The 23,914-nt window shown below is 41.2% G+C and overlaps 1 protein-coding gene across 1 annotated transcript in view; it reads right to left on the bottom strand.

The window, feature by feature from the left end:
- The window catches only part of csmd3b (CUB and Sushi multiple domains 3b), a 409,385-nt gene that overhangs the window by 107,572 nt on the left and 277,899 nt on the right, over nucleotides 1–23,914 (bottom strand). Inside the window, exons 10-12 of the mRNA XM_030063400.1 lie at nucleotides 18,570–18,691; nucleotides 8,204–8,307; nucleotides 5,425–5,537 (exon numbers count right to left, since the gene is read on the bottom strand). Coding sequence (XP_029919260.1) covers nucleotides 5,425–5,537; nucleotides 8,204–8,307; nucleotides 18,570–18,691 — 339 coding nt within the window. The remainder of the gene's footprint in view (nucleotides 1–5,424; nucleotides 5,538–8,203; nucleotides 8,308–18,569; nucleotides 18,692–23,914) is intronic.

Below are 23,914 nucleotides of genomic sequence, written 5' to 3'. Positions count from 1 at the left end.
CCCTATGCTGTTTGTAGGTTGTGTACTTTTATTAGCGGGCTAGAAGGCAGTTACTGTGATCTGGGTATTTTCCAGGCAGTTGTTATCATCTTTTGAGTGGCCACTAGGATGTCTGTGGCAGCTGGTATATTGGGTGGCTATGGCGTTGCTAGGCAGTTGTTATGATGTTACTGATGGTTGCCAAGGCATTGCTAGGTAGTTGCTATGATGCTCTTGGTGGTTGCTAGGTGGCTGCTATGGTGCTCCTGATGGTTGCTAAGGCATTGCTAGGTGGTTGCAATGGTATTCCTGATGGTTGCTAACATGCTGCTGGGCTGTTGTTATGGTGTTCCTGATGGTTGCTAGGGTGTTTCTAGGCAGTTGCTATGGTGTTCTGTGTGGTTGCTAGGGTGTTGCTATGGTGTTCCTGATGGTTGCTAGGGTGTTGCTAGACAGTTGCTATGGTGTTTTTTGTGGTTGTTTATTGTGTGGGGGTACTGCAAAAGCTGTGGGAGGAGTAGGGCACTAAAGAAATAGAATAGAATAGAATAATAATAATGAAAATAAGTATGCAAGAGAACAAGATGTGTTTCCTTTTCAAGGCAAGCACATAATAATAATGAAAAGAATATCAGATCAAAAATAAATGCCAAAATAAACATACTGTTGTTAATCTGTGTTTTATATACTCTGGCCACCTTTTTGATAACACAATGAGACCAGTTACACATTGTGTGACATTTCTTCCATCTGTGAACTGTTAACTGAGCACATTAACCATGACATATGCATATTATGTACAAGATGATGGATATGTTTAATGTAGTACTGTATAGGCCACAAAGTGGTGTAGTGTGATATATAACATAACTTGACTTGAAAACTGCTGCGTCATTGCAACAGAGTCCTGACTGGTGTCATTTATCTAGCTGGACAGGCATACTGAGCCAGGAAGAACTGTCTCTCCTCCCCAAAATATGCGTTGTAATTCAGACTAAATGATGCACAATTATGTTCACCAGCCATATTCCTGGTCAAAATGGGGCTTTTCTGTGTAGCAGGGGAGCAAAAGCAGGGACACATGCACCTGTTCCTGTTTCAATTGGCAGAAATCAGTTGTTCATCCTAAGTGGAACAGAAGGTTTCCTCTGTGTGGTGTGTTGAATCCTGCACCAACCCAATTGGCAGCTGCCTCATTTAAAATATAGCAGGTGTAGGTGGTGCTGTAAAATCCCACTCTGTCGAGGCTCTTTAAAGCTCCCTTCAGTGATCTTACAAACAGTCTGAGCAGGCTTTGCAAGCACATTGTTGATTTACAAGGCAAAAGAGGAGTAACAACTGATTCCTGCCAATTAAAACAGGTGCATATATCCCTGCTTCTGCTCCTCTGCTGCTTACACAAACTTCATTTTGACCAGGCAGATGACTAGTGAAGTTAATCGTACATTACTTTAGGAGCTGGAGTTTTAAGTTTTAAGAATCATGCATGCAGTAGTTTGAAGTGTGATGAAGACATCCTACACCAATTCCACCAAGTAATATCCCTGCACATTTATTGCACTATTAATGAGAATTAAATGGTTTTAATTATGAAGTCTGTTTGGTGCATCCTATGCTCCCTGTGTTTTATGAAGCTAAGTTTCCAGTTCAAATAATAACACATATACAATATATCTTTTTCACTCCAGCACAATAAACTGGAAGCGGCACTTACATGTGGCCAATGTGATGTGGTTTATGAGACCATCGCTATTCATAACGGACCCATGCAATTCACATTTACTGGCATTATGTGAACACAGAGATATAAGGTTATGGAAAAAATAATACATAATAATAATACATAAGTACAGTCATTACAGAATAAATAAACTGAGAAAAATAAATGTTTATATACAGTTTATATATGTGCTCCATGTTTTATGATGATTGGTTTCCTACAACTAACCTATGCATTACATATTGCCCAGTATAAAATATATCACACTTAAAACACAGACTGAGGCAACGGACATACCATAATTTATTAACAATAAATAAATAATTCCATAGACAGGAACTGAGATTATTGTGAGTGCTTCTTCTATTTACAAACCAAACACTGAATTTAAAGCAAACATTACACTGTTACCACACGGTATAAGCAATACCACACTGAGAATCCCTGACATGCTTTCATACATTTATGTAATCAATATTTTATTCTTTTCATAGAGAATAAACAGAAATAATTTAGACTGCTTTTACCGTCACTAGACTAAAGCCATAAAGCAAATTTAAGGCAGATGTTATGCTGTGAAAATACTTAGACATAACACTATGTTGTCTCTCTAACACACACATGCATACACACACACACACAAACACACATTCACACACACAGACACAGATATATTACGCTCCGAAAGCTCAATGGATACCACTTTATGGACTGAGCAGAGATATATAAGGTTATGATAAATTCATTTATTCATAGAGCAGAGAGAAACTCACTGAAACTTTAATGTTAACGACTTTGTCGATAATGTTGCCACGCTCCCTTAAATCTGTTGCCGTGACATGTTATGGTTAGGGCAGACTGAAGGATTGCTGTTACAGACAGTGAGGACTGCCATGTGTGTGTGTGTGTGTGTGTGTGCGTGCGTGCATGGTGTGTGATTTGTATGCTTTGCTCCGGGGAGTGGAGTCAGAGAGTTGCCAGGTTGGTGACCTTGGCTTTAATAATAGATGAATGGTGACAAGAATGGAGGGGGTGGAAGCGGCTAGAGACAGAGAGACAGAGAGAAGTTGAAACAGAGGGGGAGACGGAGAATGACAGATGGAGAAAGCGCAACACAGAAAAACATGTCTGGTAGAGTGATAGACAAAGACAAAGAGAAAAGGGAGGAAGGAGGGGGTGACTGAGGGAGAGAGAAAAGAGGCAGAAAGCGAGAGATGTAAGAGCAGTGCATTAGAGAACAACTAAAAGTGAGGGGGAAAACAGAGAGGGAAAGTGGAGAGGAGAGAGAGAGAGAGAGAGAGAGAGAGAGAGAGAGAGAGAGAGAGAGAGAGAGGGGTAATATAAGGAGTGAAAGAGGTGAGTGACTTGTTGGTAAGCTCTGTTGGTTTGCTGATGGAAGACCTGTCCAACACGCACACACACACACACACACGCGCATACACACACACACACACATGTGCACACACACACACACACACACACACACACACACACACACACACACACACACCATGTAGTGCATCAGTGACTTAGCAGCAAGGCTAGAGTTACTGATAATGTTTATATTTCATGGCCAAGGTCTATGGCTTATGGCTTTAAGAACACACAGACATGCACACACCAATACACACAAACACACACATCCCACCTCTCTCTTTTTCACATAAACACACACACACTTTCAGACATGCGCACACACATCCCACACAGTACCCCCCTCTAATACCACAGGCACCCACCTTTTAGTAAATCTTGTAGCTGATGGAGCCAACACGTAGAGACAAACACATTTATCTCACACACTTGAGTATTGATAGAGTGTTCCTGCATATCTGGATTTGAACGAAAAGGTCAGATTTAAGAGTATTCACATCTAGGCAAACTTTTTTTTTTCTGCAGGGTCTGCAAATTTATGGATTCCAAGAGCATTTCGGGAGATACTGTATAGGTTTAAGGCTACATCGGGTTGCTTTTTTAGTACACTGCCAAAAATTTTAAGTTTGCAACCATCGAATATTGACAAACTCTTCCAGCCAGACTTTGTTATTATTATTATTATCATAATTATTATTGTTGTTGTTGTAGTTGCTGTTGTTGTTGTTATCACTATCATTGTTGTTATTATGCATTTGATTATATCCTGGTAGGATAAATGCAAATGTAAACTATATTAGGGCCTCAGTTATAGGGTATGAAACCTATATTGACTGTTAAATCCCTGCAGTTCAAAGAGGAGCCTCAAACCATCATGCCCCTGCAATGGAGCCTCATTACAGGCATGGATGACTTCATATAGTGTTTCTACTCATTAATTTTCCCATTGATCTCTATGGGGAAATTACTCAGGAGAAATGAATGAAGAGATCCATGGCTTTCGCGGAGCCCCTGAGCAGATGCCTGATTATTAGCATGCAGTCCTTAATCTGTTCATGTATTCACGGTGCAGCGTGATTTAAAGCTTGATATAGCTCATAGTTCTCGTAGGAAGAAATAAAGAAAGTACAAGACAGCTGTGTTCTTGCCTGCTGCAGTACCGAAAAGTAAGATAAATGGTGCATAAGAATAAGATTTGTAAAGATGGCAACAATTAAGGATCAACTGGCCACAGTTCTCATTTGCACATACATATGTGCAGCAGGAAAGAAGAAAAAAAATGACTTGGGTTTGGCTGCATGCATCAGTTGATCACATTTACACAGCGGAATGTGCAAAGGTTTGCATAATAAGAGGTGCAATAATGCCCACTCTATTTGTCTGCTTGTCTGTTTGCTTTGCAGTAAACAGTGATGACACGTCCTGCTGCAATCTAATTGGCCAATCGGGAAATCGGGATGTGACGTGCTGACCTTCTGACGCTATGCAAGCGACAACAGGTTGTTTACACCCCACTCTTGAAAATTTGTCTGGGATGATCTCGGATGCCTAAATCAGCTGTGATAACGCACAGCAACAAAAATCATGCATTTGATTGATGAATTGACTTCATATGGCTATATTTTTACCACTACTTAATGAAGTGCTCATCTATTCAAATACATGTGGCATTGTAGACAGAATTGTTAAAATAGCCATAAACTGAAAGTGACAGGTTGTTCTTTTAGTCACTTTTTAATCACTGTTTGATTGGAAATTCAAAGAGAAATTCAAAGAGTAAAAAGGACAAAAACATAAAAAAAAATGTCACAGTCCAACTACTTTGGAACTTGCTGCATTACAAGATTCTTTGCCTGTGACCTCATTATGACAATAATTTCAAGGATTATGGCATCAAATAGAGGCACAATATTGCAATTTCGACAGCAAAGAACACTTCTCTGTGTTTCATGGACTGTAATCACATTTTCTCAAAAGTACTTCTGCAACAGTGTCATTGTACATCTAATAAAAACTCAGTCAAGTGTAGGAAAAGTGAACATTACTGAGTAGCTGAGGAGCTGAATAATGTTTACAAGAAAAAAAAAATATATATTTTTACTGGTAATCTATGGCACGGTTTGAGATTGTTAGTCACATGTTGTTAAAACTAACGAGCAATGGATAAAAATGTTTAAAAAAAAAAAAAAAAAAAAGTCAGTCATCTACAACCTGTGCCAAGGGCAAAGCTGTCATAGGTCAAAAACACATGGCTACAGTCTATTTCAGTTTTCCAAAGACTTTAGATTAAGTTTAGATTGGACGTCGGTCCTTTCACACACACATACGCTCACACACTTTTTATTACTGACCTTTATAGTTGATTTTGAATCCTATTGAGCCGACACTCTCATCCGACTGTAGGTGAAGCCACATCTGGTGGGTCATACTGACTATCAGGTCAGGAACAAAGCTTCCGGATAGGCTGGAACAAATTATCAGTACACCGTTACCGTCATCATCATCGTCATCACCATCATCATCATCATCGTCATCACTATCATCATCATCACATCACCAAAATGAGCAGTTTCCTCACTCTAAATTCTGAAGTGCTGCGATGACTGTGAACAAATTGCTGGAGTGTACTGTGCTGACTGCAGTGCTTTCACTACCGTGGTTTTATATTAAACACTGCATCTGGAAAGCAGACTGTTCACATATTGTATTGTTCATTCGGCCTACCTTTCTTTCTTTCTTTTTTTTAATCTTTTTTTCTTTTTTAAACCGCCAGCACCGCTTACACATGAAAGTTAACAGGGAGCAGCTGCAAAGTGGATGGAAAGCAGCCGCTTTGGAAAGGTGCTGCACCTGAGCAGAGCGCTTTCAAAAGTTGAGAACAATTAATCTTTTTAGCAGAGCACACATGATGTGGCTTGCTGTTCTGTGATCTGAATAATTACAGCTGAAGAAGAAGCGAGGTTTCATGCAGAAAATTCTGGGAAAAAAAAAAAAAAAAAAAAAGTTGGTAGCAGCAGTTTCTGATCAGAGACTCAGTATTGAGAATGTCACCTGTGTTGCTTGTATTTGAGAGGTTGGTATTAGTACTGTTGCTCACGGTGGCAGGTGGTCATTATGGAAGAAACTGCGAGTTGTGTAACCCACCTTTCCAAATTAACAGCTCAAATTGCAGTTAAATCAGTGCCCCTTCTACCCCCCAAAAAAGCAGAATAGTGTGATTGCACCTTATGGTAGTATATAAAGCTGACACAACTCTGAGAAGTTTACATTAAAAATGTAATTTGCATAGCACACCAAAGGAGACAAAAGAAAATTGCAGAGAGAAACCTCTATGTGTGCAGTTTACAGCAAGCACAAGAAACCTGCTTTTCCAAAAAAAAAATCCTTTTACTAAGACTATGTAAGAGTAATAATAATGTGATGAATGGGTATTACAGAAAAAAAAAAAAAAGAAAACAGACTGTTTTTGATGTTCCTTTCAGAGTGGCTTCATTGTCAAAACAGCAAATATAACTAATGTCTTTCCTTTTCTTTCAAGTCTCAAGTCTCACCAGTTGGTTTGCAATGAGGGGTCTGCTGCAAGAATCAGAGAACGGAGTGGAGGGATCACATGGCATCACATAGCTGAGCCCACCGTCTTTGTTTTTATCCACCACATTTGCTATTGTCTGCTTAGCTTTCCTCCCGCTATGGCCGTCACCTGCCTGCCTCACCTGTCTCGCCGCCTGCCAGCTTCCCGCCTGCACAGCTGTCCTCCATTAGCTAATCACTACAGACTGCTTCTCCTCTCGCCTCCCAGCTCTTTCCTTGTCACTTCGTTTGACTCTGCTCTTGTCTACACTGATTTTTTTTTTGTTGTTGTTGCAGTATTTCCAGTCTGTTCTGCTCAGACATGGTTCCAAGTCGGCCTTTCTGTTTGTAGCTCCAGTCTGTTTTTTGACCACTTGTACTGTATCTGTACCTTCACTTTCAGTAAAAGTCACGCTACCTCACTTACTGCCTCTATCGCTGAGTCTAAAATCGCACACTATGGGGCTACACACTCATTGTGGTTACTATCACACTAACAATCTTCTGTGTGTGGATAAACAGTATGACGTACTGACTATCATCCATGCCCGCATCACTTCCTGTAAGCCCCTTGCCGGTTGAGGGCGTGTAACCATGGTAACTTGTGCAAACCTGTATGAGCACAAACATCATGCGTTTCGGTAGGAGTAGTGACGCAAACTCGTCCTGAAAATTGCCAATTAATCCTAAAGTTACTGAAAATATAAATAACCTGGCCAGCGGTCGCTGCCACACACAGGTGCCAACTTTGCTGCAATTTAATATGTAGTATGTAGCCTGTATGTAATTTCATGGTTAGTTTCCCCTTAATTTACATAAACCTGCTGCACTATATTGGGATACATGCCAGCATAGTGTCAAGCATTTGCAGACCATAATATTTCATCATCATCATAAACGCCCCTGTTGATGATGATGCTACTGCCTATATTTTGCCCCCCTGTGAGTCCAGCTTTTAGTGAGATTTACTTGGGATTCTGCAGTGTTCATAGTGCTCATGGCTTTTTTACTCCATACACAGTCACTTTTCAAGCAGGAAAGAATGTTGAGGTATATTTTAGAAGATTAATAGGATTTATTAATGTAGAATACAGTTTTGTTCCCCATTCAAAAAAATACATATACTTGAATAACAAAGAGTGCTGTCTTTCGCCTTTCATCCTGATATATGTGTTTTAGGGTGGTGGGAAAAAGGAGTATTCTGTGAGTTCCTCTTCTTCGCCGGAGAGCGATGTGTTTTGATTATGTGCGGTATCTCTGTGGATACAAACCGAGACTTGCAGTAGAAGTTCAAAACATCAGTAGTACCCTTTTGTCAACAGTTTCCATTGCCTTGTGGTTGATTATCAGCTACTGTCCTGTTGTGAGTGGCAAACCCTACCTATCTACCACTTCAATGGGATACAATGTATTACAGTAAGTGTTTACGAAACCTCTTGGATCCAGAACACATACCTTTACAACTGTGGGCAGAAAAAATAACAAGATATGTCTAGGATTTCCCGCCTTGCATTCACCATTCAATAACACAGTTTTTAGATAGGTTACTGTAATACTTACACTTGCAGTATAGTGGTAGGATCTCCCACCTCTCCTCCGTCTCCTATGGTCAGAGTATCATAGGCTATCTCCAGGTCAAACTCCTCAAAGTTGATCTGGATTACCTACAACACACAAACACACACAGATACACACAATTAAATCGGATGAGCCTTGCATGCCTTAGTTAAACCCAAGGCTTTCCATGTCAGAGACCCTCAAAGAGAACTTGCCTCTATTGCATTTTGTCAGAACTATATGGGAATATTTCTGTTGCTGTTGATTCAGTATTGAATCTCTCTATACTGTAAGTGGGGACTGAATGTGTAGAATATGTCTTTCTTACAAATTCTCTGCAGTAAGATGACTTTGAATGAAAAACTAAGCTATTTTAAGCTTTATTGGGAACCAGTGGGACCCCTAAAGGACCACGGGGATCCTTTGTTGACATAAATTCTTAAATGTGTGAATTACAACTGGCCAAATGTACAGAGGACATGGATCATACTGTATGCTCACAAAAAAGAGAAGTGGACTTGGCTACTTACTAAAATACTGAAATAAAGAACAAACTCTCATCAATTAAAAAAGAGAATTGCACTCGCTCATGTTTATCACATTGCTGAATTGTGGACTGTGGACTAAGGACTCGTTATCACAACCACTTTCACTGACGTCTGTATCAAGAAAAAATGTTTTTTTCTCCCACGCGATGACGCATCATGATACTTGACTGAATCTGGATTGGAGCCGTAAAACCCATTAAAAGTCATTAATGTATCACACAATGAGACAGGATTTCATTCAACACAGCGAGGAATAAAAGAAAAGGAAGAGATTCGGAAAAGCTGCTCCACTCGAAGCAGCGAGAATCAGCACACAGCTCAAAACTCTGATCAGAAATTATTAAACCAACAGTTTCTGTTTCATCTAAGACCAGAGGGAGACACATTTGGCAGAGGAGAATAGAGAGAAAAGGGAGAGGAGAGGGAAAGCAAGGACAGACAGGGAAGGGAAGAGAGACACACAGAATGCAGAGAGGAGATGGAGAGAAAGAAAGCAGACAGAGACAGATGGGAGAGGGATGGTGAGAGGAGGAGGGAACAGAGAGGAATGGAGGGGTAATGATGAGCACATCTTTGATCCTTGCAATGTACAGCATTAGAATATTTCACACCAGAATCCTGATTTGACCCCCCCTTTTCCTTGTCTTCCTCCTCCTCCTCTCACCTCTCCCTCGCCCCTTATGAGGAGTTTCTGGATTTCCAGATTCAGTATTCAATATTCTACAAGGAGGACTTCAAAAACATCCAAAAACATCAGAAAAATATCCCCTCCCCATGAGCTCATTAACACAGGCATGCTCCTCTTTCTCCCCCTTTTTCTCTGTCTCTCGGTGTGTTGACAGCGTTCATGTTTACATGCATGCCAATATCCTTTTATTATTGAGTATACGTGTTTGGACTTGCACTCTGTTTTATTATATAGCTCGCTAAAATAAAATATCACTTTCTGGGTTTCTTCTCTGGCTCTGGCTCGTTCAGTGTTCATGCTGAAGCATAAACCGCTTATTTTGACTACAACCTTAATAATACTATGGCTACAGCAGGCAAGTAGGTTTTAGACAGACTGCCATGTCAAATCACAACGCATACTACTGCACAGAATATGATAAATACATGTCTCACACACAACACATGGTGCAAAAATGTGCAATGTACAAGTAAAATGCATATACTGTAGCAACAAAATTTATACCCTCCGTACTCTGAACCCTGAACTGAGATGATTTACTACCAGAGGGATTCATTACTATTCACACTTGTTAAGTTAAAGATGGTGATTTATTTGTAATTTATTATATTACACAGGATATAGGCTAAAAAAATCAAATTGCGGAGGGATGATTTAAGAGAGGGTAGATTCAACTAACAAATGTGAGGAATGGCCATGAAATTTAATGGTTACAGTAAGTCTACATAATTTTCAGAGCTATTAATATCCTAGATTACATGCTCATTCCACATTTTTGTAAACTGAGCCTGGGGTTTCCTGCCTAAAATGTAGAGTTTGTTGCGTATCATGCAGCCGACCTGTTTTCACCTCTGCTGATCGGAGCCAAAGCCGATAACCACCTGGGATTGTTGTAGGGATCAGAACTCGAGACAGAAATGCGGGGTTTACACCGAGCTCCAGTCCCAAATGGTGGTGGGATTTTAGGTGTAAAAGGGTATAAGAAGGGTAAGACAACTAAAAACTCACCCCACACTTAAGACAATGGCCATGCTTTCCCATTTGCAGTGGTGCAAAGAGTACTACACATTGCTCCTCAAGTAGAAGTACTGTTACTGATGTTTTACTTAACAAGTAGAGGTTCTGTAAAAATCTACTTAAGTAAAAGTAAAAAGTAGCTAATTTAAATGTACTCAGAGTAAAAGTTAATTTTTGAAAACAATAGGTGTGTTTGGTGTGATCCTTTCCATGCAGTGATAAAAGGAGGAGAGCACATGGTTCAAACTGCATTCTTTTAAAGGTGCACTGTGCAAAATTTGCGAGGGTTCATTGAAAAGAGGACTTAACAGAATCGACATGGGTCTCGCACTCCAGCCAGCTCACCGGTATTATTCCCCTTTTTCCCCACATTTAATCCACATGTTTGCCTATCTGTAGTTTTACATCATACAGCGTTTATTGCAAATGTGGAAATGACAAAATGTAGAACCAACAAAGTAGAAGCAGGTTCATCCTCTCATCTTCGGTGACTGACTGTTCATTGTGAAAGTTTCCACAATCTGTCATTTGTTGTCTGTAACGGATACAATTTAAAATGCAGTGAAGTACAATACTCAAAGAAAAATGTACTTAAGTAAAAGTAAAAATACTGACTTTATAAAAAAAAATATATATATAAGTGCACAAAAAAATAAAAAAAATACTCAACTACAGTGACATGAGTAAATGCAGTTAGTTACTTCCACTTCTGCCTTTGTCTATCTAGATCTGGTGCAGCTCTTTAGCAGGAGGGTTCATTTATTTTTCTGTTAGGGTGAAGCACTATCTCAATACTTGATTTTATTTGAGGCAGGAAAAGAAGAGGCAGCAGGCTCACTGTTTGTCTTCAGGCAATGAGTTTAAGCTTAAATCAAAATATATTCCGCAACCACTGTAGCCCTGAAAAATATTAGTTAGCAAGCAGGAAGGTAGCAACAAGCCCTTCACCTGATTTGACCGCAGAGGAGTTGAACGGGGGGGGGGCAAAGATGAAGGAGTGATCTGCTCATTGCCACTATGCTGACTCAGGCTTATCGGCTTGTAAGGCAGCAGATTGGATTAAAGCATTACCGACAAACCTGTTAAACTCTCCCTGGCAAGCACACACACACACACACACACACACACACACACACACACACGCATACACAAACACACACACACACACACACACACACACACACACGCACGCACGCGCGCGCACACACACACACATGCACACACACGCACGCACACATCCCTTTGTGCACACACACACGTCATCATGCACACACATACGAGTACACACACAAACACACACACACACACACACACACGCATAACCCTTTGTGCACACACACACACACACACACACACACACACACACACACACACACACACAGCTTTCTAAAGATTAGTCTGTCTTCTAATGTGATTCCATAATCACCATTTGCACAAGACTTTAGCAATATTCTTATAAGCCCAAAGCAGACACACAACAACTTCAATGACAAAAAAACACGAGATACAACAATTCATGTATATGACAGATGAAGATGTATTGTAGTCGTAGATGCAGCGCAGCAGATGTGACAAAGCCTAGTTAAGCAGCACTTACAGACTCGAGATTTCGTTTGCATTTTTACATATTTCATCAAAGAGCAAGATGGGATCTTAAAAATAGATGTATCCTGTGCTTAAATGTGAGGGGGAAAGAAAAAAAACAAAAAAAAAAAACAAAAAAACAAAAACAGCAAGCCATCACTTGTTAAATTTATGCTGTGAAGCAAAGACAGATAAAAAGCCCTGCAAACTTTCACAGGGTTTGTCAGTGTAGTTTCACAAGGTCCACAGCAGCCTCTAAAAACATGCCAGCCATTGATTGTGATAATAGGGCTGGTTCCTAAAATTTTACACACATCCAGACTGCAATGTTGACTACAACATCAAGCTCAATTTCTGCTCATAGTTTACTTTCTTTTGTCTTTCCAGGAAGGTCAACATTACTGTGCCTTTTTGGATGCTGATTTTACTTATTTATACATTACATTTGCACACACAGTAGGGAGTGTAATATGGTAAACACTGCTTCTCTGACAAGGAATAAAACATGACCTGTGGTACCCAAAATGATTAAAAAAAAAAAAAGACCCCTGACACACACACGCTAGGGGCTATGAAAACTGAACTTGCAGCATGTTACACATAACTGACTTTTCAATAAATCAGACATCAAGAAATTCCATAATATTTCCGCTGAATAAATGAATTAGAAAGCAGGAATGAGTGAGTGGCACAGATTTGAATCTCTACAAATTATTTGCTGGTAGAGAGACGCCAAAGGAATTTGGAAACCAGCCTAACATTATCTGACCCTGAAGTGGAGACCAGGTTAAACCAGGGCAAAATTTGAAGAAAATACATGTTTTACTAAATGATCTTGCAATGTGAAAACCTGCAAGATGCAGCTGGATCATGATCTAGAGGCTACTATGACTCTGGGCAACAAGAGCAATTGTAAAATAGCAACAATGTCTTTGTCACTGGTTGAAATATGGTTTGCACATCCAGTCCAAGTTGGGTAAAGGTGCAGGACACAATCACAAGTCAATAAGAAAAGAAAGCAATGTCCACACAACCAGTGCGGTCAAAGATCCAACAGGTTAAAATGGTGCACTAATAAATGCTGCAGGAGATTGTTTTTTCAATGTCTCTTATAGTTCTTATAGTCACTTATAGTTACTATTTGAATGCATAAATCCTGAACTTTGTGTCCTTGAGAATTTGATCATCCATTAACGCTGACAAAGGTGACAAAACAACGAATACTGCATGTTTCTTGTGTATTATTTTCCTCACCACCAAAGGGAATAGGTGCTAGATATGACTTCTAACTTAACCAAAGTCGGTCAGGAGTGAAGCAAAAAACATCCTCCCTTCCTGTAAATGCCTTACATGCTATCCTCGCACACCACACTGTTTTTTCATGGCTTGCTGAGCCAGAGCTGAATTTGCTCATAGCTTAGGGGTGAAGACGATTGGTCCGTCTGAATCTCGGATGAGCCCACCTCTTCTAAATGCTACCATTGTAGTGGGTAGCCAGATGCAATATAAAAACCTGTGAGATTCAGCTGGCAAGAGAGGCTAGGCTGGATCTATATGATAGTGAAAATGAATCTAGGTCTGCTTGGCCTTAAAGGATAAACCAGTCGGTCCTGTTTGGCCCTGGTTTAAAAATCAGACTAACTCTGCGTGGCCATGCACTGGACATCGAACTAGCACTGTTTAGCCTTGTGGAGGAAAACAGGCTATCTATCTCCTTGTCCTTTACAGAACACCTTAATGCCACATCAGCACTGTTCACACAGCATTAAACACAGCTAGAAGATAACTACATTACACTGTGTCCACGTGTGAGTGTCCGTGTGTGCATGTGTGTGTGTGAGTGTGTGTGTTGGGGCTTTGTCTTTAACTATGAACACTGTATTGAACACCAATAGACTGCACGTTCATTACTGACACTTTCTCAGTTAGTGTATGTGTGTGTTTTTGTGTGCATGATTCTCTCTCTTTGTGTGTGATTGGCAGTAGGTGTGTGTGTGTGTGTGTGTGTGTGTGTGTGTGTGTGTGTGTGTGTGTGTGTGTGTGTGTGTGAGCGTGTGCATGTGCATGTGCATGTCTGCATGTGATAGATGACGCCGAAGAGTCTACATATTTCTCCTCTCCTCTAATTGGTTCATATTCATACAAACATCCATCTCTCTTTCACTAACTCTCTCTCTCCCTTCCCCTTCTCCCTCGCTCATCTCTCTCACTCTCTCTCTCTCTCTCTCTCTCTGTCTGTGTCACCCTCTCTGTCTGTCTCTTTCTAATTGGCTGCTTCAATCTGCCTTTCCATCCATCTATGGCTCCTGGCCAATGAGGCGACAGAATTGGATTTCTGCTTGATAAAGCACTTCCTGTGCTTGTAGTGGGAACAATGAGAAGGGGAGGCTCCTCCCTCTCTGTACCATAATAAGCTGTAGGAATACCTTGAAGAAACGGTTAGATATCTGAAACACCTGGCGAGACGACACAGTCAGTGATGTAAAGCGGGTGCAGACAGGGCTGGGGAATAATAGATTGTCTGTGGCAGTATTACAGTAAACCCTCTGCTACCTGCTCTCCTTGTTCGTGCTTCCTCCTAGACAGTATAAATTGTGCTGTTGTGGGAAGAGCTGGGCTTTAGCTGATGAAGACTGATGGTTGGAGTCCACTGCAACTCAGTGTTTCTCCCCTTACCTCTGTTTCACTGAGCCAAATCCACCAGATGCCTCTAAAACATGAGAGAATGGCTAAAGGTGGCTATTACTGTTGCTACGCGACAACTGAAAGCACATTTGAGTCACGGCGTGATTTTGTTTAAACTTTAGCATTTTTTATCCTCCTGCCCTCACCATTATGAGCGCTGTGAATAATGGTGAGCTTTCAGCACTGTAGGGAACGCGCAATAGCATGCTTTTTCAGTGGCTAAAAACAAGAAAAGGAGCCAACGCTGTATGAGAATCTTGATTTCTGCAGCCCTACAGGACACATTTGGATTTGCTGCCTGCAAATTAGTACACAGAAACCAAGAGCACCTGTCCCTTCTTTTTGTTTCATTGTGAGCTGATCGCCCTTGCATCCCAGTTCCATTGTGTTTGCCATCGTGGTATTACCTTAATATTTAGCATTGCAGGACTCCAATAATGTGGCGCTATTCATGGCTCATGCATTATGGTCCATATGCTAATGCCTACGCGATGATGCTGAGCGATATCATATTTAATTCCATCCATTTATCTCACACAGCATGAACTAGCGTTAGCATGTGTTAGCTGTACGTCCAGCTGTTATAAGCAAACTGAAAAACAACTGGACAAATAGACATGGAATGGCCACAAATCTCAGCTAATCTCTGTTCATGTATCATTGACACCTAAATGGTTTCAGTGACTTGACTCGCTGAAGTCAGTTATCCATCTGCTAACCTTCGGTTACGGGGAAATGTTGCACAGGATTGAGTGTAGACAAGATGGGAACAAGGAAAGAAGAAAAAGAGGAAATGAAATGAGGGGGAAAGCAAGGCGAAGAGAAGAGAAGAGAAGAGAAGAGAAGAGAAGAGAAAAGAGAAGAGAAGAGAAGAGAAGAGAAGAGAAGAGAAGAGAAGAGAAGAGGAGGAAAAAAAGTCTAGTAATGGCCATCCTGTCCTGCCATCTCCAAGGTTAAATGAGAATGGGACAGAATGAATTGGCTCTAAAGGCTCATTCTGCCAAAACTAAATGAAGCAATAACATTGAAGAGCTATAGAACCCCATTAACACTTAACCTCAGAGAGAAAGAGAGAGAGTAGGCAGAGAGAGAGAGAGAAGAGCGGGCAGAGAGAGAGAGAGAGAGAGAGAAGAGCGGGCAGAGAGAGAGAGAGAGAGAGAGAGAGAGAGAGAGAGAGAGAGAGAGAAGAGCGGGCAGAGAGAGAGAGAGAGAGAGAGATGATGTTAGAGGGAGTGAGGGAGGAAAAGAAGCAGAGACAGACGGAAAGGGAGCTACAGAAAACCACTGACACTTTACCTTGAGAGTATGAGAGCAGACAGAGTGAGAAATGCAGAATATGTGTGTGGGAATGGGAGCGATGGAGAGAGCGACAGAGAAACAGTGGAAAACAGATATTTCCCCTCAAGTGCCCTCCTCCTCCCTTCCTTTATTCTCTCCCTTTCCCACTGTCTCTCGCTCTCTCTTTCTTCATAGTCATTTGATGGTTTCAGGCTGAGTTCTTTAATGAAGAAACTGGGTAATTCTGAGGACAGAGCCTCTGGGAGAGAGGGAGGGGGAGGAATAGACAGTGGAAAAAAGGAGCGAGAGAGAGAGGGAAAAGAAAAAGATGAGGGAACGGGAGACTGAGACAAAGGGAAGGAGATGAAATCGAGGGAGACTTGTACAAGTAATAAAACAGAGATGCTCTGCTAGTTTGAAAGGCTGCCTCAGTTGGGACCAGTCTCTTACTCTAAATGTTGTGGTGCAACCTTGAAATTGAGCACTACCAAGTTTGTGTCAACATAGTGAGATATAATGAAAGGGCTCCATCTGATTTATAATTTTCCAGCAGACTAAAAGCCCCTATAATCTTTGATGCTCCTCCTTTAATTACACAAATGTGTACTGAAATGTTTAATATTGGCTTTTGTTCAAGTATTGCTCTTTCCAGAATTGCGCCCTTTGCAAAGGTCTCAACTATGTGATATTTTCTTTTAAATTCCAATATAAATCACAGTGTAATACTTTGAAACATTCAAACATTTTTTTTTTTTTTTTTTTTTTGGAAAAGTGAGTATATGAATTGTTTGATTAAAGCTATTTACTGCACTATATCTATATATCAATATTTATTTAGCTCTCTCTCTCTCTCTCTCTCTGCATATGTATATACGTGTGTGTGTGTGTGTGTGTGTATTTATGTATTTAATACACAAGAATGATGGTGACACTGATCTTATTGTAGTCTAGCAATGTGAATGATGCTAATTCTTGATCAAAAAAAAGATTTACTCATCGAGGCATGTACAGATTGACATAATAGAACTAAAGCTTTCACATGTGTCACTTAACGTGCTTCAAATGAGTGCAGAAAACTGCCTCAATGGATGAAAAATGGATGAAGATGGGACATGATTTGATGTGACACCAAAGGATTTGTCACTCTTTTTATCTTCCTCGTTCCATTCTCTTTCATTGTCTCGTCACGTGTTGTCATCTTCAGCTGGCTTATATTTATGTGCCTCTGTCCTCCACGTGGAACCTTCCCGGCAGCCACCCTTCACGGACATTTATTTATGCACACTTAAACTCACCACATATACATTTTATCCATTGCAGCTAAATGATAAATGACACAACAGGACGATGTTCTGGTCTTCATTTTGCCATATACATAATCATAAGGACATACATGTTTAAATATCCATATGTAGTTGTTTGAACTCTTTCTTATACAGACAGACACACACACACACACACACACACACACACACACACGTACCCTACAGGGAGCAGAAGAGCATTAACACCGCAGCCTTCAACAGTCCCATACACATTGTAGCCTTCAACAGAGAATGTACTGCTCTAGGCCATAAACCAGAGGCCTTGGGCACTGATGGAGAGGGGTGTCTGTGTGTATGTGTGTGTGTGTGTGTGTGTGTGTGTGTGTGTGTGTGTGTGTGTGTGTGTGTGTATTTGTGTGTGTGTGTGCATGTGTGTGAAAGAGAGAGACCGAAAAAGTTTTTGAAAGAGTGTGAGAGACAGAGCTGGAGGAAAAAAAGGGTACACATGAGTCTGTTGCACACATGTACATACATGCGTGTGTGTGTGTGTGTGTGTGTGTGTGTTTAAGTGGTGTGTGTGTGTGTGTGTGTGTGTGTGTGTGTGTGTTTAAGTGGTGTGTGTGTGTGTGTGTGTGTGTGTGTGTGTGTGTGTGTCCTCCCTGTGGCTCTGACGCAGGTGTTGCCATTGACGACAGGGCGGTCACCACAGTGACCCTGAGTGGAATGAGGATGTGTCTCCTGAATACCAATCATATTCCTCCTGGGACAGGAACCGACCAATCACAGCTATCCATCTAACCTCCGGCCTATGGGCAGCCCCTCAGCAGTGTTAACCAATCATACAGGATGAGCCATTGATATGCTCTGACTAGCATATAATTTCCCTCAATATGAATTATTATCAATTGATTACAGTTATGAAAAAATGCTGTTCAGCCACCTAATAAATGCTTGTAAGAAGTGTTGCGTGTTATTGCATTACTTAAACTCAGATTTACTGCTTGGCATTAAGTTGATTAAAATTTTACTCTATAATGGAATATTAATAAAACACATTTTTAATGTAATCCATATCAACTAACTCAATGAAAAAACATGCATTTCTCAAATTCAGCATGACTCATTTTGCTTTGCAAAGTGAAGATAGCCATTGCATTCATTACTTTTAAGTGGTACTGAGGTATGTACAGTACATCTGCATTTCTAAGTGAGACAGTGCAGACATGTATGTATAAGTGCATGTGTTTGTGTCTGTCTATACATGTGTGAGACAAAGCGAGAGAGAAAGAAAGAGAAGGAAATACCTTATTAGGATTTGAAGCGGTGATGATCCATACACACTGTGCATTGCTCTCATACTGAATCGGGAAGTTGGGAGATGTAAAGGTCCCTGACGGCCCCTGAAGGTTGCTGCCACATGTCTTTGCTGTGAACGGACAAAAGTTAACACTGTTATTAGCAGTAGTAGCAGTGGCTGTAGTATTAGCAGCAGCAATGGTGCAATCACTTGAAAATAACAGAGGCACAATCACCATTACAATTAAACCGTTTAGCTGATGTTTATCCAGAATGACTTGAAACAACAGTAAAATATATACCATCAGCAGCACTCTAGTAAAACACAATTACAAGTGACACCAATACATTGCAAAGAGATAGACACGAAATAAAGGGGAGAAGAGAAGAGAGAAGAGAAGACGAAAAGAACCAAGTGCAGACAAGAATGGAAAGAGGAATAGAAGAAGGTCAGATAGATGTTATTGATACTGTCAGCGACGTCTCCCTGGATAGCAGTACTTAATTGGAAGCTATTGGCTGTGAAATATCACAGGATTAGCTAGTGTTGCGGTATTGACTGATAGAGACACTCACCAGCAATTTACTCTCTAAATCTATTGGAAGTCAACAACTTGCAACCACTAGCTGGCTGATACAGTAATTACATTCCATCTTTAAAAGAAGCAGCTACTTATATATGTCTGCATACATGTAAATAAATATATATACAATCACATTAGTTATCAGCACACCAATGGATACAAGAGCTGTGTACTTGAGGACAAAAAGACAGACTTGATTCACCGACGGTGTAAAGCTGCATGGCTTGGGTGGGAATTTAAAGGCCAACGGGTGAGCAGGAGCCTGACCTATGCGGTTTTCTTTATCCCTGCCTCTCCAAGCTGCATATTATGTCAACATGTGTTTGTGCTGGAAAGTCATACAAACTGACACTCACAAACACTAAGTCTGAAGCTACACTCGCTGGGGTGTTGAGGATGACACATGCTAGTCGTTCGATAAACCAACTAAGCCTTTATTAGGCTGTGTGCTCTGACTGGATGTGATAGAGAACCTGCTTGTCTGTCCTTGGGTCGTCCTGTTAGAGTTGGGAGGTAATTTTCTGGTTGGTTTGAAGCAGCGTTTGTTCCTTAATTAGTTTGTTCAGTGGCAGGCCACAAGAACACGTACTGTTAACAGTCACACATACACACACGCACACACACACACACACGCACATACACACACACAGTTGCACGTACGCACAGAGACTCTCGGAGCACATACCCAAAACACACATTCACAGGTGATCGCTGTACAAACAGACACGGTCGCGTGCGCAGTCACACACATGTTCACTCACACTGGCACGGGTTAGTCACAAACACTTACACTTACACTGCAATAAGTAAAACACACAGATAATTGGTGTGTTGCAGACAGCTGCCTATACTAGTCGTGCCCAAATTCTTTCCAACGAAATTAATCTGGATGGAGGGCCGCGGGCCAAAAGTAAATGTTGATGTTAGGTGAAATTACATTACACAAAAATGTATCTTTAATGGAAAATTTATACCATAATTCTTCGTAGATAAGACATGCATAATTTAATAGGGAAGCTCTACAGCACTGTGCTGCACATTGCTGTAAAACTCAGATTATGTACTTCTTGGCAGCGCAAAATGTATGTTTTGTAATCATTACGGTTAGGTATTTAAAGCAGTTTCAAAATAAGAGGAGAATACACACGAGCATGTCAAACGCCACGGCAGGGGCCCTGGTTTATACAGTAGAGTAAATATGCTAATCTTGTTCCCACAAATTTGAGACACATCAGTGTACATGTCTATAGGCACAAAATTCATGCGCACCCATGAAGACACAAACACACTCACACAGTTCACGTGAGTGCAAATGCTTACAGACACACTCAACCTCCCCTCGTACTTAGTGGTCAGAATGAAAGCAAGAGACCAGTAAAAGAGTCGCATAGAGTGTGTGTGTGTGTGTGTGTGTGTGTGTGTGTGTGTGTGTGTGTGTAATGAGGTGTGTCCATGAAGCACTGTAAGACAGTGTCAGAACAAGAACAAGACCCCTTGGAGGCTTAACACACTTCCTCTCACCATCTCTCTCTCTCTCTCTCTCTCTCTCTCTCTCTCTCTGTCCCTGTCTCTCTCTTCTGTCTCTGCCAGTGTGTCTCTCTCTTTCTCTCTCTGTCCGTGTCGCTCTCTTCTATCTCTACCTGTCTCTCTTTCTCTCCTCCATCACTATCTGTGTTCCTCATGGCTGAACTCAGTTCTCTCTCTAATTCTCAATGCATCTTCAATTGACCTTCTCTTGTGTTCGGCTCACTGCAATTTATACACTGATAGATACACAGAGATGCATCAAGCGTGTGCACGTGAATGGTGATTTATTTGCATGTCTCTAAATGTGCGCGCGTGTGTGCGTGTGTGCGTGTGTGTTGACAGCTCAATCAGCGGAGCCTAAACTAATGGCCAGCCCATCGTTGTGCCAACAGCAGAATGGGCACGGTGTTGCTATAGCGATAGAGCAGAGAGAGTTATCACCAGAATTACCAGAGGAGCTAACATCCCATAATTTATATTACACTCCATCCTTCTCCCTGTCTGTCTCTCTCTCTCTCATTCTGTCTCTCTCTCTCTCTTGCTGTTTCTCCTGCTATCAGCCTCTGTCTGTCTCTCATGATTTACATTACAGTCTATCACTCTCTCTCAGTGGCTGTCTGTCTCTCTGTGCTGATTTTCTCTGCATTTCCCTCCTTCTCAATCTCTTTCTCTCTATCTTTCTCTCAGTCCCTGTCAATCACATCACATGATCTCCCTCTATTTCTCTCTCTGCTTCTATTAAGCTCTCTCTCTCTCTCTCTCTCTCTCTCGCCCGGTCTGTTTCCCCCTCTCTTATCATTATTTATACTGGCACACGGTATAGCAGGCTTCAAGCCAAAATGGCCTAAGTATCATTGGGGCGATAATGAATTCCAGATCAAATTAAATTTTTTTGATGAGGTCTATCTGCCACTAAAAGCATATTGTTGGAATCACGGCCGAGATTAACGGTATGCTTTGGGGAGGAACCACAGTGTGTGTATGTGTGTGTATGTGTGTGTATGCGTGTAGGCGTGTGCACGTGCGTCTTTGTGTATGTTTGGGTAACACATCCCCCTTTGACTTGATGTGTTGAGATCAACTGGATTCCCCTGGAATTTCTCTCCCTCCCTCTCTCTCTCCCTCTCTCTCTCTCTCTCTCTCTCTCACACACACACACACGGAATCCAGACCAAAATTTAAATGATGATTCAGGCAGTGATCACATTGCTAAACCCTAAAGCTCCCTAGTCCTTGCTCACAGTTCCCCACTGTTTTGTTTTATAGCTTCGGAGCACAGCCGATGTGCCCCATAAGCACCGGGAAGGTTGCTGTGAGTAATGTTTTTGGAGTTTGAAGTTAAAACCCCCGTTCAGCTCCACAGTGTTTCGTCTGGCTTTTCTATTCTAGCATAGCAGTAACTCATAAGTAGCCTGCTTGCGTGCTCGTGCTGTGGAACGCCGTGCCCTGTGTTTTTGAAGCCTTGGGTCTGATCGCTGCCTTACACCCAAGGTCTATGGCTCTGTGGTTCTCTAGGGGCGGCAGCGTGGCCTTAGAGCTCAGTGAGTTGTTCCTCAACCGGAGGGCTCAGGATCAGCTGCCCATGCGATGATGCTTGCCAGAGCATACAAAGGATATTTAACCTCCACCTGCTCTGTGTGCACTGGCTGACAGTGCTAACCAGCTAGAGGGCATGAAGACAACCGGCTGACTACATGGAGAAGATTACATAGTATACGAAATCAACAGTCAATTCAAAATCTTACAAGATAATAATTAAAAAAAAAAAAAAAAAACACTTAGCCGTGGGCCAGATGCAGATCCAGTTTTTGGGTGATTTAGTGAGTTTTCCTGTCTGCTATCATCTTCTTCCCGTCTCCTATCACCCTGATACAACAGGGCTGGATGGTTACAGGTTTATGAATGTCAAGCAGTCAAACATTTTTTACGTGAAAACCTCAACAGCCGCAGCTCTCTCTGACAATGACACCGATATCCGGCATAATCCACAGCCCTCAGGTGTGAAGAGGTTAGCTGGGAACTACTTCCTGCTGTAGAACACCAGCAAACTGTATCTATCTGCCTCATATTAGTACTCCATGAGGAAAAGACCCGCTGCTGTTGAGTTTTTCTCATGTAAATTTCATTCCATTTTAAATTTAAATTTTTGTGTAAATTTACATAAGAAAACTCAAATGAATACCCACCCGGCCACATTTCATTGGGGTGAAAGAAGACAGGGAAGATCACGGCACACTTTAGACCTAGAGAAATCGCATAGAAACTATCTGGATGAACAGACAGTACAAGGGGGGCATAGGTTCAAGGGAAACAGCATCTTACAGGACTAGCGTGCCCTCTTCATTCAAAAAGAGCTCTGGTCTCCTTGCTGGTCTTGTGGTTGGTGAACTTCTGAACTGTTTGCAAAGAAACTTCACGGTCATTTTGTTGTTGTCTAGACTTGATACACGGACCTTATTTACACTCATGGGAGACACCGTAGAATATTTCACCAAAATCTACCTATTTAGTATAATGTATTCATCTGAGTAGTGACAACAGTTTTCGGCCTTCATTCTCCGAGAGCCATGGGATTAAAACTATCTTGCTCTGACATTCAAGACTCCTTAGAGTGAGAACATGATGGGAAATAGCTTTTGTGTGTAGTACTCCTTTAACATTTAATTATGCATTACCATTTGTTTGGCTTGTGTCAAGCCAAGCAAATGGTAACGCAGTTCTACTGTGGGGACTAATTCCTGGTGTTGCTGAGGTATAGAAACTGTTTACTTTCCCAGACATTACTGAGTTCATGAGGTGAGATCATTCAAAGGGCGTGCAGAAGGGCTCGATGACGCAGTTTTGAATCTATCTATCCATCGCAACATGCCTGTGAGCTAACCTTGAGTTTAAAAAATAGAAACTTCCTTTTTATAGCAACTTCCTTATTAAAAGCCTTTCTTGATTAAAGTCAGTTAATTATTAAGGGAACCTCCTCATAAAAGGAAATTCCTTATTAAAAGAACTTGTATGTATTGATGATATGAAGCCAACTTGAAGGGAAACCTATAACGAATTCTCAAATTCTGATTTTGGTGGGCTTGGTCCAATTAATGCTAATGATACACATATACAGTCAGGGTATAACCTTTTCACTTCTGCTGACACTGCATCTCTTAAGTCTCCAGGAGAGTTTTTACAGTAACAGATCATGTTACAAAACCATATTCCCACCACATTTGAGTGTTTAGTCGGGATCAAAG

This window comes from Myripristis murdjan, chromosome 11 (assembly GCF_902150065.1).
Source record: "Myripristis murdjan chromosome 11, fMyrMur1.1, whole genome shotgun sequence".
NCBI classification, from domain to species: domain Eukaryota; kingdom Metazoa; phylum Chordata; class Actinopteri; order Holocentriformes; family Holocentridae; genus Myripristis; species Myripristis murdjan.
The sequence above is the reverse complement of the archived record's forward strand: the minus strand, read 5'-3'. Positions and strand labels throughout refer to the sequence as shown.